The sequence below is a fragment of the Herpailurus yagouaroundi genome, unplaced genomic scaffold (assembly GCF_014898765.1).
Source record: "Herpailurus yagouaroundi ecotype Mexico unplaced genomic scaffold, PumYag 29, whole genome shotgun sequence".
In the NCBI taxonomy this organism is placed as follows: Eukaryota; Metazoa; Chordata; class Mammalia; order Carnivora; family Felidae; genus Herpailurus; species Herpailurus yagouaroundi.
This window is the reverse complement of record NW_024412377.1, coordinates 92,745,599-92,762,083: the sequence shown is the minus strand read 5'-3', so window position 1 is coordinate 92,762,083 and position 16,485 is coordinate 92,745,599. Positions and strand designations below refer to the sequence as shown.

Sequence of the window (16,485 nt, the reverse complement as noted above, 5' to 3'; positions counted from 1 at the left end):
GAAAAAAAATTAGGCAAACAATGGAACTAAAGCATTCACATTCAAATACAGTTAAATAGGAATATGCACGACTACATAACCACACATTACAAGTTGATACTGAGAACTACCAGAGATTCATTAAAGCTTAACTAAGGAATCAACATTTAATAGCTTCCACTTTCCTCCAAAACTTCTGAATCTTAAAAATATATATATTTAAAAAGTAGGAGGAACACACACTTCATATTTTACCTATGACTTGCAGAGGAGCAGAAACAGGGTTTAAAAGAAGCCAAATGTTCTGAAGGTCTTTAAGTGATAGCTGAGGTAACATGGGTAAATACATTATTAATGTTTGTGTTATTGCTTACTATTGACTGGATCTCTTCATTATACTCCTGAGAATCATGTACATAAAAGACAATAGAAATGATAGCAATGGCATCTGATTAACCCTCGGCAGATCAATCCTGGAACACAAGACTTTAAATATGTATGAGGCAAAAAAATGACTTTGGGTTATTAGTATTCCAATAAATTTTCCACAGCTGAAAGGGGCAGGAGAAATGCACACATTTTAATAATTTGGGAAAAGCCAAGTTAGCTGATATCAATGATATTTGGAGGCTATTGTAATCTTTTTTTCTTTTAATGCATTTGCTTAATTGTCCTGTACAAAGAAAAAGTAAGCCAAGCATGTAGTTAAGACTGGTGGGCATCACATTCATACAATTTGTGTATTCTTACAAATGTGTTTAATTACAACTGCTTCAAAAGTACCCCAGAGTTTCAAAAGTTTTATTTTAAGTTTGAAGACTAGACAAGGTCATACTAATTTTACAACATCCTACATGATTTAAGCATATATACAAAGAAAAAAAAACAACGTTGGAATATTACACAGCTTTAAGGTTTGCAAAGGTTATCTGTGTCTTAGTTACTTCTGTACTTACTGACACATGAGACGCCAGCAGTGAGTATTATATTTCATAATTTGTTGACTAGCAAAGATACAATCATTAGTACCCTAAGTCTTCAAAGTTCACACCAATCCTTATGAAGCCATTCAGAAAGAGAAAGTCAACCCCGAAATTAGAATTAGTGCCTACGATAAGTGCTTTTGACAGGACATAGATAAAATGGAGATGTTTAAAATGTTATTTCCAGAGATTATAAAATTAGCATATTACAGTTACTCCGTATAGTGAAGAAAAGGTGATTCTTCTGGGCGTTCTGCTTATAAGATTTTCTTTAGTGTGAATTTAAATAGAATAAATTTGTTTCCCACTGATGCCATTGATACAAATGACACAACAGCTACATGCTACTTTATAGTACTTGTTAACATGACTACACCTGGGAACCCCTTTGTGATCATAAATTTGGATATCATGGGACCAATAGGTATCCAGTTGACCATGCCATGCTGCTGAAGACACCAGAGAGCATAGAGAAAATGCACAAGCAAGGGAAAGCCATTTCAGTGTGTTTCTAAAATGTAACAAGTATAATTTTAACAAACTCTCTGAAAATATTTGTTTAAAAAACTATCAATAAAATAAAATTCAAAACATCACGAGAGGCAATGAATAATTTTGAGAAAGTAATCGTTACAAAGCATTACTCAGAATTGCCATAATATACTCTGCTGAGAACGGAGAATCGATTATGCATAGTCTGCAAAGGAAAACGGTTAGAAATTTGGTGGGACAGTAAAGGCTTAAAGAAACAAAAGGCATTGGCTAGACAGTAAGTATGTGTATATTGTTGGGCCTATGTAATGATTTGTAATATGATGGCGAAATATAGGGAATAGAAAAGATTTAAATTCCTAATTTTAAAATTGCCCGAAAAAGGTAATATTGAGGACCTAACAATTTTGTTTGTGAAAGATGCTGAAAAATGATTTAATGAAAAAGCCATTTAATAAGCTTCAAATCAACAATTTCTTAAGAACCTGAAGTAGAAAGCCCGTGGGCATAGGATAAGTATGTGACCAGCCAGTCCGAATTTTGCTCTTATTAAAAATGCCATTATGATTGACTTTCCCTTTAAATTCTTCACTATGATTGAAGACCACTCCATATATACATCAAAAGAAATGCTTTTAACACATGGACAGACAATACAGTAACAGTCTAGTGGCTTTTGTTATGCAGCACAAATAATAGAGGGGAGAAAAAAAAACTTCTCAGTGTTGCACAGGACTTTAACATTTCGTACACATACCATACTTTCTTTTCCAGGACCCTTAATTTAAAACTCCAATAATTCCGTGTCTAAGCCTTATAAAATAAATACTTGTAAAGGTTATAAATTAGATGTTGAGGACTTTTATGGAGGCAGGGTGAGCTTTAATTTGAGAGACATGTCAATGAAACCTCCATTATCAATAACAAATTGTTATGATAATTGCTTATTATTTCAGGACCTCCGAAGGAAAATAAATAGAAATCAATTTTCATCTTAAAATGATGGACTACTTGGTCATTAGTAAATACTTTTCTTTTCACAAATAACTACACAATGTGCTTTCCTGGGAAACCACTACCAGTTTCATTCAAGTCTCAATAAAATGTTAGTTTCACAAGAAATGCAAAGGTGAACAAACAAATGAGGAGTATGCTTGGCCAAGCTATGCAGCACGATGCTAACATTTGTTTGCTAAAACATTTCTTAAATAGAGAAAAAAAATTCATTATCCTAAAGTGGAGATAAGGGTATGTAAATAAGCTGAAAACAAAGTTTAAAATTCCAGTTTAAAGGGACATCATATAATTCTGTTTTTGTTTATTCTGCAAGATGGTGGTATTCGGCTTTTTGTAAAGGAAGGCATTTGGAAATACATAGTTACAGCTTCCTTCAAAAATAGAATTGCAGATTCAATATACTGATATTAAATATGATCAATCTACTGATACACAATCATGTTCCATATATATGTATACATACACAAACATGATCCTCCTTTTAGGCAAATACTAGGAGTAAACTCAATTAGCAAAAAAAATATGGACTTATTCAGTCATTATATAATATAAAGATATATATGAATAGAACAAAAAGGAAAAAAGATCACATAATATTTGATTAGAAATACTGGAAGCAAAATGAGAAATATAATGTCAATTAGTACTGCCTGTTACAGATTCTTTAAAATTCTGTTCTAAGCACTGACAGTGTTTGGTAGGCACAGGGAAACAATTATGATAATGAAGAGTCATTACAGAAGAAAAAAAACTTATTGCTAACATTGCGGTATTCCTTTTATAAGAATTAGTTGAGTATTGATTATAAAAGTTCTATCAACTCTTGCTTCTACTTGATAACTATTAGATTTTTTTACCCTTGCTATCAAAAGAGTGCTGCTTTCTTTCCTTAATATATTTCAACCATTGTGAATAATTCAAAAGACAATGACAAAAGTAATTCACAAGTTAATGTGATGTTGCTTAAGAAATTTAAACAATAAAAATCAAATTAAACCATTGAAAAGGTAAGCTTAGACCTCCTTAAAGACAGTGGCCTACCATAATTTAAGCACTTTTTCATGAAAAATACCATTCAGTTTCCTACAGATTTTGCACAGTTCATTCCGTGGAGATACTTTTAGGGAGATAGAGAGGAGAGTTGTGGGGTATGGAGTCTCCTCACTCCTCCTCTGTGCAGCCCAGCAGCTCCGACCGCAGTGTGATCCTTCCATACCAGGACCAAGGAAGGATTCTTATGTGCCGTGCATAGATGGGAGGGTCGATGACATTTTTCCTGTGCGTATCATTGTCAAAATTGCCCTGGAAAACCTAGTAAAGAAGAGCAAAGAATATCAATCATGTAGCCTTCTGTTTCTTGGGAATTATTTTTATTATTTTCTTGTTTCGAGCTTTTTTCCCAAAAGTGAGATTTGAGAAGTAATCATGTTTTTCAAAATAAATTGTTGCAGCTTCTTTCTAATGATAATTTTTAAACCAAACTGTCAAGTAATGTTTAAGGTAAAGACTTAAATAAGGGGTGCCTGGGTGGCTCAGTTGGTTAGGCATCTGACTCTTGATCTCAGCTCAGGTCTTGATCTCAGCGTCATGAATTCAAGTCCCATGTTGGGCTCCACACTGGGTGTGAAGCCTACTTAAAAACAATCAAATAAAAATAAATAAATGAAACAAAACTGGGTGTCTAAGGCAGGAATATGTATATCTACCATTTCCCTTTGCCTATCAGGTTTTTAAAAATGCAACAGATATTTATTTTTTGCTTATGTCACAGGCTGATGTTGATTAGGCAGCTTGCTGAGGGTGCTCTCTTCCAAGGAGTGACTCAGAGATCTAGGCTGCTCTGATCTAGGCTAGCCATCATCTGAAACATGGGGTCTCCACATTGACAAATGATATGGTGAGAGAGAGTTGTTAGCCTGTGCAGGATGTTATAAAGAACACGGTAAGGAAGCAGCTTACATCATTTTTGGATACATATCATTGACCTTAACTAATTATATGACCCCAGCCCAGCCGTAAAGGAAGCTGGAAAATGGAGAGGAGAGCATGGATATTTGGTGAGCACAGTACTATCACAATGTATTTTGCTCACTTTTCACACAGACAACAAATTCCCCAAGAGATAACACAATCAATGCTGTTTTGTACTCCCCCCACCTTTCTTTTTTTGGCTTCTCTGTCTATTAATTTCTGGATCCATACAATACTGTTGTGATCATTGTGACTTATAATGTTCCGACACGTTGGCACTGCATTATTCTCTATCTTCCTTCTTTTGTTGCAAAGCTTTTTTATTTTCTTAATGCATTTTATGTCCATTTTTCTCCCAAGAGACCTTTATAATAACTTTGAAAAGTGCTTGTTTCAGAAAAAACAAAATCAAACTACTGGGATCCTGATAGAAATGGTATTAAATTACACATGACTTTGGGAGAAATTCATGCATTCATAATATTTAGTCTTACTTGAAGATTTCATCATTTTTTAACCTAGAGATTCTGAACACTTATTATTGAAGGAATTTCTAATGATTTTATATTCACATTTTTATTTCAGCTCAACTAGGATAGTGAATGTCTCTTCAGAGTTTCCCCTTTTAACTTTATGAGGCATCTTATAATTGGAAGATAATTTTCTTTCTTGCTTGAGATCAAAACATGACTACATGGCTAAAGGGAGACCTGAAAAGAAAATTCCCCAAAGGAAAAAGAAAAGAAAAGAAAAAAAAAAAAAAAAAAGAAACGCCATCACTACATGACAGAATATTTAACCTGTATCTTTGAACATTCTAAAATTAAAGGGAATGTTTTAAAAACCATCTTCTAGAATAAGTTGGTTCAGTCTCACATGATCATAAAAGGTCCCCCGGAAATAGGAAAATAAAGATATGCTCTTTAAGGCATTAGACACCATGGCACTGATTAATAGAAGCAAGAGACAAGATGGGGTAATCTTTCTGTTGGTCCCATGGAAAGATTACGTGTCGTTGAGGGCAAATGCAAAGTGCCATCCCCACCTGGTGGGGAATAATCTTTCAACATGACACAAAATATATCTCAAAGGCTATTTTTGAATAAATACTTGCTGAAGAAGAGAATACCGAACTGTGCCAAATCTAGAATTCATCATCCTGGCATAACTGAATCCATTTTCATTTAATAGGCATTTTATCCTCAGCAATGCTCTGGCTTTGAATTGACCAAGCAGGAACTAATTCTGGATTTAAATGTGTTACTAAGTAACAGTGTCTCTGTTAGCAGAAGCTCACATGGATAGGGCATACCACACAAACACTCACCAGAAATCCAAAGAGAGGTTGTCATTGCAAAAGCAGAAAATAAGAGAGTATATTGTACGCATCCCTGACATTCTCTCTGACATATGATGTTGGATTCAAATGCTTCACTGAGATTGTCGTGTTACAATTTAATACAGAATCTCAAATCCAATTTCATAGCCCTGCTGGAGAACTTAATGTATATCTTCAGAATAACAGAACTTAAATTCATTAACTTTCATCACAAGATCTATAACCGTCCGAAACATAGTGTCATACCACTTCTTAAGAAAGATATACAGTAAGAAACAATTTGCTTTTAAGTCACTGGTCCTCAGCACAAGTTTCAATAAGAAACTATCAATCCAGAAAGGAATAGTTGACATATTAGTTAGACTTCTCTTTTTATAATGGAAAATATATTTAAAGAAACTACATCAGCTCTGAAACTGCATACAACTGTGACATTTCTGATTCAATGTGTGAAAGTCATAAATATTTGAATGCTCATTAAAAAGATTAAATGAAGTTTCATAAAATAGTATCATTAAAAAACAAAAATTTTCACAGAAAAACAGCCACAGTCTACATTGGAATCACCCAAACTATGAGCTAAAGGTAGTGAAAATATACTTTTAATATTGGAGGTCTCTCAGTAATGATATAGTAGAGAACACTAAGCACATACTTGCGATTTCTACCATGACATCTTGTACTTGCTGTGCAAACATGTGGCTCATGTACTGTTTCCTTGTCTCCAGCACTAGGAAGATCTTGCTTAAGAATTGCAGTTTCAAAGTTTTACCCAGCAAAGGAATGCAAACTCAGTATTTTTAGTTAACTTTTAAAAATGTGTAAAATTTCTAGCAATGCACTTTCACATACACACTTTAGACATATAAGCACCTCGATTGAAATCAAAGTCTGAAAAGACTGATGGAAAACATTGAATGAATCTCCACTGAGAAGGGGAATGTTGTACACAAGAAAGATAGTTTGAGAAGTTTTTAGGAAAGAGTCTGCACATGCTTCAGTTTCAGGAGGAGGCTCAGCTAATAATTAGCTGATGACAAGTTTGTTGATGCACTAAGACATGATAATGCTTAGAGATCTCAGGATTTTCCCAACACACGGGGCCTCGAGGAAAAGGTACTGAAAGTACTTTGGAGAGGCTTCCACAGTTACAACCTAGAGGATAAGGGAGAAAACTACAACTGCCTCCATGTGGCAGAGATGTTGGATTCTGCTTTCCAATGTCAACTCTCCTGTGATACTAGTTAAAATTCAAATCAGATTCTAATGAAAGTTCAAATCTCAACGCAGAGAGACTGTCAGATAAAACAATTAAATGTTGCTTCTAGCAACGTTTTAATAATTTTTTTCTCAGATGAGACTTGTCATTCTTCATTAGGGACAATGGTCTATTCAGGCCAGAGTAGACGTCATCAGTGGAGACTGCCAAGAAGGCAGGATTATCCTTCATGACACAGTCAGAGAGCTGGGTCATATCTCAGCTTTTCTTAGCAGCCATGTACTATATACCTGCCTTTCACAAATGTTGAGGAATTCTTTGGGGATTTCTTGCACATACTACTTACTTAGAATGCCATCTGGTCTGTGAAGATATACTTCTTGTTATTTGTTGTAAACAAATGCATTAAAAGTTTTAAAGAGACTCTCACTGGTCTAACCTTTTGGGATCTAACCAGCAGTTTTAAGCAGTTTTAGGTAGCCTCCCTGAGCTCTTCAGGGCTAAAGAGTCTGTATTTTAGCAAGGTCTTGGGTAACCATCAGTTCATCCCTATGGCGTTTTGGTCACCCTTTTCTAGATTGCATTATCTCTCTTTTGATATGGGGAGACTAGAACGATATCTGGAATTCCAAATATTGTGGAAATATAAGGGTTGAATAAGCTTTCTCGAGTTTACTGTTTGTATTTGCTTTGGTAATGGTGTCAGACATACCATTGGCTTCATTGGCTATGTCTATACACCAATCTGATATCCTTAAAGGATAAAAGCTCAAGATAAAAATCCATTACCCTAAAGCAGCATTTGTGTGTGTGTGTGTGTGTGTGTGTGTGTGTGTGTGTGTGTGTTCGGGGCAGGGAAAGGAATGGAAAGTGAAAAAAAATCTTATTTGGCATATATAGTTTCAATTATTTATTCTTTCATCTAGAGTACTTATAACAAAGTTAGAAAACAACAGTCTTTTCAAGCTCTGATCCCTGAGAAACCCTGTTTTTATTTAACTCTACCCATACAATGGAAGAACCCATGACTTGGAAAAGAAGGCATAGATCTGCCAGCACCAATTTTTTTCTAACATTTCTGACATGGAACTTTCAGCCATGGCAACCTATTCATCAATATAATAGGGTAGGTATGCTTTTAGACACTTTGGAAGTCTGTCTTTTTATGGGTTGACATATGCCTCCTTCAAACTTTGATCTATGATCCTAGTGATTTATGCTCAAAAAGCATAGAAGATATCTAACTACCAAAAGAAAAACACTAATAATAACTAATATAAACCTATCAAAAACTCAAAAATAGTGCTTGAGGCTAAACAGTCATGGTTGCTTAAAAAATTCCTCATTTAAGTTGATCTTCAAACTTATCATCTTGACTGCATTCCATTGGATACCCTCTGGTTTAACTATGACTCAATTAAAGTGTGGATTTATCCAGACATAGTATGTAGTTATGACTTGAATGGCTCAAAATATAGAGGATACTTACCTTTGTTACAGATACAATGCTTCTATCAATGCAATAAAATTATTTAAAACTAGTAGATTCACTTTGGTCATGATTGATGACTGATGGTCAAATAAACTATGAACTTTGTCATAGAATTTCTCTTAAGCCAGGATTTTCCCAACGTTTTACTTGTAAAATAGATTTATAGTGGATATAGAAATTTATATTTATTCCAATTTCATTTCATTTTATTGAATCGTGACATTTTAAAAATAGCAATTCCTTAGTTAAAATAATGATCTATATAAAAATAGAAATTTAATAGGCATTGGAGTTAAGTATCTATTTCATAAAGTAACCATTTATGTGTAATGTGAGTATAAAATCTGGCATTTTGAGTGACATAAAGGACTTACACTTATTAGTTTATGGTTCAGCATCATAAAAATTGTTTTTATATAATTATTATTATATAATATTATATTATTCTATAAAATTACTGAGGGGCGCCTGCATGGCTCAGTCAGTTAACTGTCCATCTTCAGCTCAGGTCACGATCTCGCAGTTTGTGAGTTTGAGCCCTGCATCGGGTTCTGTGCTGACAGCTCAGAGCCTGAGGCCTGCTTCGGATTCCGTGTCTCCCTCTCTCTAACTCCCCCACTCATACTCTGTCTCTCTTTTCCTCAAAAGTAAATAAAATATTAAAAAAATTGAATAAAAAGAACATTACTTGAATTTCTTTGGACTGTCAAAAATTTCAGGTATAACTTGAATGAATGCTTTAATGGTTTAAAGTCTAATGAAGATTTTCATAATTAGTATGCATAAATGAAAGTAAACATATTTATTTTTCAGATAGTGTTTATAAGAAAGACCAGTTGCTTCTCATTCTATAACTATATTATTAATATGTCTTAGTAAAATTTGCAATTTTTGTTCTACTTTGCCCTATATTAAAGCATTCTAAAAACCAAAACTTTTCATTAAAAAATAAAATAAAATGTGAGGCTTGTGTTAAAATGTATAGAAAACTATGTCTTAAAAAGTTTCAGTTAGTGGTATGAATGTACATCACATTAAAAAAATCTTATTGGAAGTTTTACATGTATGAAGTCTGAAACCAAAGTTTGATTATTTTAGCCTACATACACTCTAGCTATTATTCAGTGAATTCAATTTTCTAGGAAAATTTATCAGCATCCTGAAACCATTTCATGATTGAATGGCTAGTATATCATTCTTGATGGTTTCTCTCCAATCAATTCCACTAAACCAATGAAACTCTGTAACAAAATTAGTCTAAATATAAGTACATTCTTTCATATGTAAAACGGAAACAAGAAATCAGTTTCCAGGTAAATTCCAACATTCTAGGAAATGTTGTTTGAAAAACAGTGCATACTGAGAATCACATTCTAAGAGGTGCACACACACATAAAGAAAAGGCTTTGTCAGAGAGAGTAGATTGTGTTAATAACCATCTACAGTGATCATGAGTCTGCAAAAGAATGAGTTGGGGGATGAGCCCTCACTATAAGACTTCACAACAGTGCTGCAGCAAAAATCCTCACTGGTAGAGAGGAACAGAGAGCTGCCTCAGTGTCTTCCAACCCTAAGCATCCTGCCCTTCAAAAGTGCAGATGAAGTAAGGCCATAACCATCCAAAACAATTTATCAGCAGGAGAACATATCTGTACAATTCAGGGTGTGTCCAATCTAGTATAGTCACAAGGTTTGCAGACGTAGGTCATTCCAGTGAAGAGAATACAAAACATACAACTTTGTGCAATATGAGTGTGCAGTAAAATATTAATCTTACCCCAAAAAGAGGTCTGACCTTTGCTTTCAGCTCCTGTGAGCTGAAAGCCTTGGAAGATCCTGCGGGAGAAGACTGTCTTTGTTTACATGGGCTGGGCCAGATAATGTATGCTAACAAAGTGATTTATGGTGGGGGCTTTGGACCAGCTTGACCACCTAAGGGGCTGGAAACTAAAGTCAGCCTTGCGGGCAGTAAACCATGTTTACATAACTGAGCTTCAATAAAAACTCTGAACATCAAGGCTGAAGTAAGCTTTCCTGGTTGGTAATACCTAGTGTATATTGTATGTCACATATCATTGCTGAGAGAGGTTTAGCACTGTTCAAGACTCTGAGAAAAAACAATGGAAAGCTAATGCCTAGAACTCTTCTGGATTCTGCCCCATATGCCTGTTCTCTTGGCTGATTTTTTTTTAAAGTTTATATATTTATTCTGAGAGAGAGACTGAGACAGCATGAGCAAGGGAAGGGCAGAGAGAGAGAGAGAGAAGAGAGAGAATCCCAAGCAGGCTTCTGCACTGAGAGCACAGAGTCCTATGCAGGGCTCGAACTCATGAAACCATGAGGTCATGACTTGAGCGAAAACCAAAAATCAGACACTTAACCAACGGAGCCACCCAGCAGCCCCTCTCTTGGCTGATTTTTATCTGAATCTTTTCACTGTTATAAACTGTAACTGTAGGTATAATAACTTTAAATGAGTTCTGTGAGTCGTGAATTGTCATACCTAAGGTGGTCTTGGTGACCTTTGAACACTGTTGATGTGAGAAATGAATGTGGATTTAGGAACTCCCAAACTTGGCAATGAGTAATTGATGTTGTAAGGTTATAGGTTTCGTGGAGGACTTTTTGATACTTGTAACAATTAGTCTGAAAAGGGACCCCAAATATCTCAAAGAATTGTGCCCCAAACTTCCTCAACCTTATGTGCCAGGCCTCAGGCTTCAAATTAATTGTGAACATATTCTTTTACGATTCTTTGAATAAATCCTAAATTTCCTACTGAAATTTATTTATCGTGGCCCTTGAGAACACTTTCTAAATCTTTTATTCTTAGGTTCTACTCGCTCTATTTTACTTGCTCCTTTTATTTTTATTTTCTGGATGATATTTATTTTCATGAACAGAACCCTAGCAAATACATCAAACAGCTAGTGTGGCTTGCTTGTTCTGTTTCATATTTCAGTAACAAAACAACTCACCATCTTTATTCTTTCGTATTTCTTTAAAATCATTTCTGCAAAAGCTTACACATTCCATGGGGAATGTCACTTTGGCCGTCTACTAGGGATTAATTTGAAATCCCTGGGAAACTGCCAGGTTTTCTGGAAGCTGTAGAATATAGTGACATATATAAATCATTCTGCACTGTATTTCATATTGGATACCAATTTTTATCTGTGTTCCTTTCAGAATGGTATTTTGTTCCACAAGCCCTTTACAAAACCTGGACCCTGGTTCCTTCAGAGATTTCTTTCCTTCCCAAGCTCCCTCAGTGAAATTAGATGAGGCTTTCAAACTGCCTACCCAAAGACTTAACTTCAAAGATCCAATTATAGGACATTTTTGTTTGATGGGGGAAGTAAAAAGAAAAACATGGGGACAAGTTCCATGTCTTTCTTACACTAGTGCATGGATCATTTTAAACCATTAAAATGAATATATGGATTCTCTGAGAAAATGCATTCCACTCCCATTGCTGCCCTCAGGAGATTTCTTGTGGCTCTGAAGTTTGCTCTCTTTTGTAATTACGTAAAAAAGGAGGTCTTTGGCTTCAGGAAATACTGCATTTCACTGAACTGATCTGGCTTTGCTTCATGTTCCTAGTATATATAAATCTCTGATTATATCTCAAGAAATCTTTACTAACCCACATATCTGATATTCACTTAAGAGTTTTTGCAGTATTATGTGCACTGTATTGTTCTTCCTGTTACACGTTTCTCTCTCCAAAATGCACTCGTGGGAGATTCTAATAATAATTGGCCACAACAATGCAAATATGTTACCTGTTTCTACTCTGACAGTAAAGGGACTTTTCTTTTATTGCTTTTCAAACTGTCATACACTTTCATTTTCCTGTAATTAATACGGAAGCTGGTTGGCTGATATTTAATTCTTGACTGGGAAAGAGGGCTGTGATATCTTTCTAAAATCCCTTCCTCCTTAGGTATTCTGGTGGCTGGGAGCATTGGGAAAGAAGAGGAAATGGCACATCTTTGGGAATATTTTTGAAAACTTTTAACTTCTGGCCTCTCATGGAAAGGCTCACCTGACCCATAGAGGTCTGAGATGGAGGGATGTAACTCTCCACAGTAACATCACCCTCTCTGTTACTGGCAAGCTGGCATAGGTTATACCTGTGACTCCCTAGTCCACTGCGAGAGTGACAAGTTGAGCTAAGGAATTGCTGAGATTCAACACAGCCAGATTCTCACAGCTGAGATTCAACGCAGGGAAAAGGCCTGGGGACAGGGTAGCCACCTCCATTCCATCTGTGATTTTCTTGCAGATCCTTAACTCCAAGTGTCTGGGGAGCGGGCCGCTTCTTACAAAGCACCAGAAGGGCCTCACTGAGAAATTCATAATATTTCTGTTAAGTCTTGACCCTGGAAAAAAACTCAGAAAAATCAAAGCTAAAGTTTCTAATTCTGTTGACTGTCACCTTTCTTCTCCCATAGTTGCTGGCATTTAGAGTGCTCACTCTAAAAGTCACTCAATAGGTAGGACACACAACCATATTTAACTTCTTTTATGATGAGAGTCTCCTTAGGAAACAAGGATACCCTAGGAAATATATCATATAGGATGATTGCCTATAAAGATTTATGAAACATAAAATATGCCATTCTAAACTGTGGTTATATACTTAAACTATCTGATTTCCAGCACTCAGATTTTGACTGTCGTAAGAAATAGTCCTACAGAAGAAACAGAACTGGAAAATCATGTGCTTTTTTTAGAGTTTATTTTTATTTATTTTAAGAGATAGAGAGAGAGAGAGTAAGCAGGGGAGGGGCATGGAGAGGGAGGGAGACAGAATCCCAAGCAGACTCCACACTGTCAGTGCAGAGCCCCATGTGAGGCTTGAACTCACAAACCATGAGATGATGACTTGAGCCAAAATCAAGAGTCAGACCCTTAACCGACTGAGCCACCCAGGTGCCCCGATCATCTGCTTTTTAAAGATATCTACAGGAGATATTACCAGGAGTAGTAGGAGAGTAAGACCATCTTATCTTTTTTTTTCTTTTTTAGTATAACATCAGAAATGTAGAAATGCCTTTTCTTTTTTCTATAAAAGTACAAAACAGTCTGCCTCTCTAATAAAGCTCAATGCTCATCTCAAAATTTCCTAAGTCACACAGGGCATTTTGCATTGTATCAGAACAATCTGTAGTCTGACTCTATCCCTCCATAGTAGAAATTTCCATGATGTGGCAGTAGAGAAATTGGTGTCTGATAATTCCTACCCCACCTTAGGAACCTTTTCCTCACTCCACATCTCCTTGAAGAGTTTCATCCTATTTTGGTTAGAAATGACTTCGTACACAACTATATATATGAACACAGTAGTGATTTCAGCATCCAGCCATGTGTCTTCGAAGCCAGACTGCTAAGGAGGAAAGAGTGTCAGGGAGTTGGAGAAAATAATTCTGGAGATGGACAAAGAGGTGGCAAAGTGAAAGCTCAAAGATGAAGCAGGTTGTGAGGGTGTGTGCATGCATTTGCTGTGCTTGACTAGGCATGGAAGAAAGGCATCCCTGCTTTATTCTGTCTTCCTTATGTGTGTTCTCAGAAGAACATCTGGTCTAGCTGGAAAATCTGGGAGATCTTTAATGGAGACAGGATTGCAGATATAAATTTGGGATATACTTATACTAAAAGAATTATTCATTGCTGATCTGAAATTCAAATTTAACAGGGTATGCTGCATTTGTGTTTGGTAAATCTAGCAACTCTAAATGAAGAACATAGAGTAAATGGCCCTGAGTTGAGCAGCTGCAAACTCTACTTGGGTTTGAGCTGGATCCTGGGTCTTTTTGTTTCAATGTGTTGAGAGCACAATGATTATTAAATTATATTTGACATCAGGAGGAAAAAATCACCTTTGCTAATGCTTATAGATATTACTAAACTACCAAAAAGAAGAAAATAAATCAAAAGTGAAACGTTGCTATGTAAAAGTAATATTTTTTTCACTCCCTTATGAAGAATGCCTTTCTTTAATTATTGTTAACTATTGAACATTTCATTTATCTGTACAAAATTAATTTTATTTCTTGTTTTATTGGAAAGCAGGAAATTAATTCCTGTGTTTGGTCTTCTGGGTTTTTTTTTTTTCTATAGAAAAATTGGAAAAAATACTCCTTTCATGCAGGTATAATCGCTGGGCTCATCTTTAATTTTTAAAATTATCCTTTAATCAGCTTTGTGTCTCAAATTACACCAGAAGCCTTATAATGATGAGAAATGTGTTACTTCTACAATAAGGGCCCCAAGGGGCTTAGTACCTTAGTGCCTTGAGAGCCCTCCATACATATAAATAAGCTTTCTCTTTGAGATCCAACAAAAAGAAGTATGGGCATGAGTGTCATTGCCTAACGGGTCGTTTTATAGGGTGTGGCAGATCCAGAAATCCTTTTATAGATTCTTATAAGCATGGAATTATGACAGGCATCTTTCATCCTTTTTCGGATTTAAACTGTGGAATGAGTAGAAAAGGACTAGAACATGAATTCATTTTGAAAGTCAGAGACTTTCATTGCTTCACACACTACCGCTGAACGTGTGCTGGTGGACAGGAAAAACGGCATGTGTGCCCTGTGGAACTGACATCCTAGAGGGTTTTTTCACCTTCAAAATATGCATATTCAGCAGTCAAAATATTAGTTGTTTGGTAATTACTTAGAAATGAAGTGGGTTCATATTTTTTGCTGTATTCCAGCCAATGGTAAATGCATAGTTCCAACAACCAAAATAATGACATGTTTTTTTTTCTCTTACTCAGACTGATCAAATGCTCATTTTAATAGTGGGGATGGTAACTATCAGATTCAAGTTAAATAGGATTCTATTTTTTCTAATAAAACTATTAAAAATCTTTCACAGCTAAGCTCTGCTATTTCTGTCAGGTTCATCACTGCCTTTTAATGAATAATAACATTTTTGAAGTTTGAACAACTTATTAAAGGTTTATAGCCTTGACTATTCTATTGTGGACCTATTGCTAATCAGTATTTTTAGTGTGTCAACATTTTTAATCAGTGGCTAGGGTCATAGTTGGGCTAACACTTGACGGTCCCTCACAGTCGTAATACAAGCACGACTTAATAAGAGAATGTGTAATTATTTTCCATGAGGGATAATGTCATTAAACAATTGTGCTTAATAATATATGTCAAACAAAAATATGAGATATTCAGAATTTTCACTGTGGATATTTTTATGAATTTCTGATGAGTGATTGTGGATTAGGACAACAAAAATTAAGACACTTAAAATTTTTTGGCATTTGAGCCTTGGGAAAATTAAGGCCATAAATATAATAATGATATGTAATAATAAAAATTACTTTCAATGAACATTTTACTTTAATAGCATGTTATGTAATGTATTTCATGTGTTTTTCACACATTTTTTCATTCATGCAGAACCATCTGTTACCTAGAAAAAGTATATGGTTTCAAATTTTAAGGTAACTTACCAAATTTTCCAGAAACCAAGAAGTTCTTATGTTTTTAGGATATAAGATAATTAACACAAATAAAAAAAAAACATGTATTTAACCCTCACTGCATTTTTCTGCATTGTTTGCTCCTTTCTCCATTGTCAAAAACAAAACCCACAGATCCAAAAAGGCATCAGTTAGGCCAAGTTTGAAAATTAGGGTTTAATACATAATCTGACTGCAGTTAACCTCCCCCGGAAATGCAGTCTTAACTGGTCGGTCAGGAATTTTCTGATGGGCGCCAAGGAGTCTGCCACATGGGCTCTCTCCATCCCCCAGAGGAAGATGAAGTAATCTGCCTGATAAGACTCTTTGCTTTGACCCCTAAGGGAAAGCAGCCTTGCCTGGAACAATCCTCTTGTGCTAGTAACTCTTGTCCTATCCCCCCTCTATAAAAACCTTCCATTTTGTACAACTCTTCTGAGCTCCCTCTACTAGCTAGAAGGGATGCTGCCCATTCATACATCATTTAATAAAGCCAATTAG

General features: G+C 35.5%; 1 protein-coding gene across 2 annotated transcripts in view; it reads right to left on the bottom strand.

Moving 5' to 3' along the window:
* Nucleotides 1–615: 615 nt before the first annotated feature.
* Nucleotides 616–16,485, bottom strand: part of EDIL3 (EGF like repeats and discoidin domains 3) — a 421,318-nt gene continuing 405,448 nt past the window's right edge. For both annotated transcript variants that reach the window (XM_040449290.1, XM_040449299.1), the window contains one exon: nucleotides 616–3,782. In XM_040449290.1, the coding sequence (XP_040305224.1) occupies nucleotides 3,633–3,782 (150 nt within the window). In that variant the 3' untranslated portion in view covers nucleotides 616–3,632. The remainder of the gene's footprint in view (nucleotides 3,783–16,485) is intronic.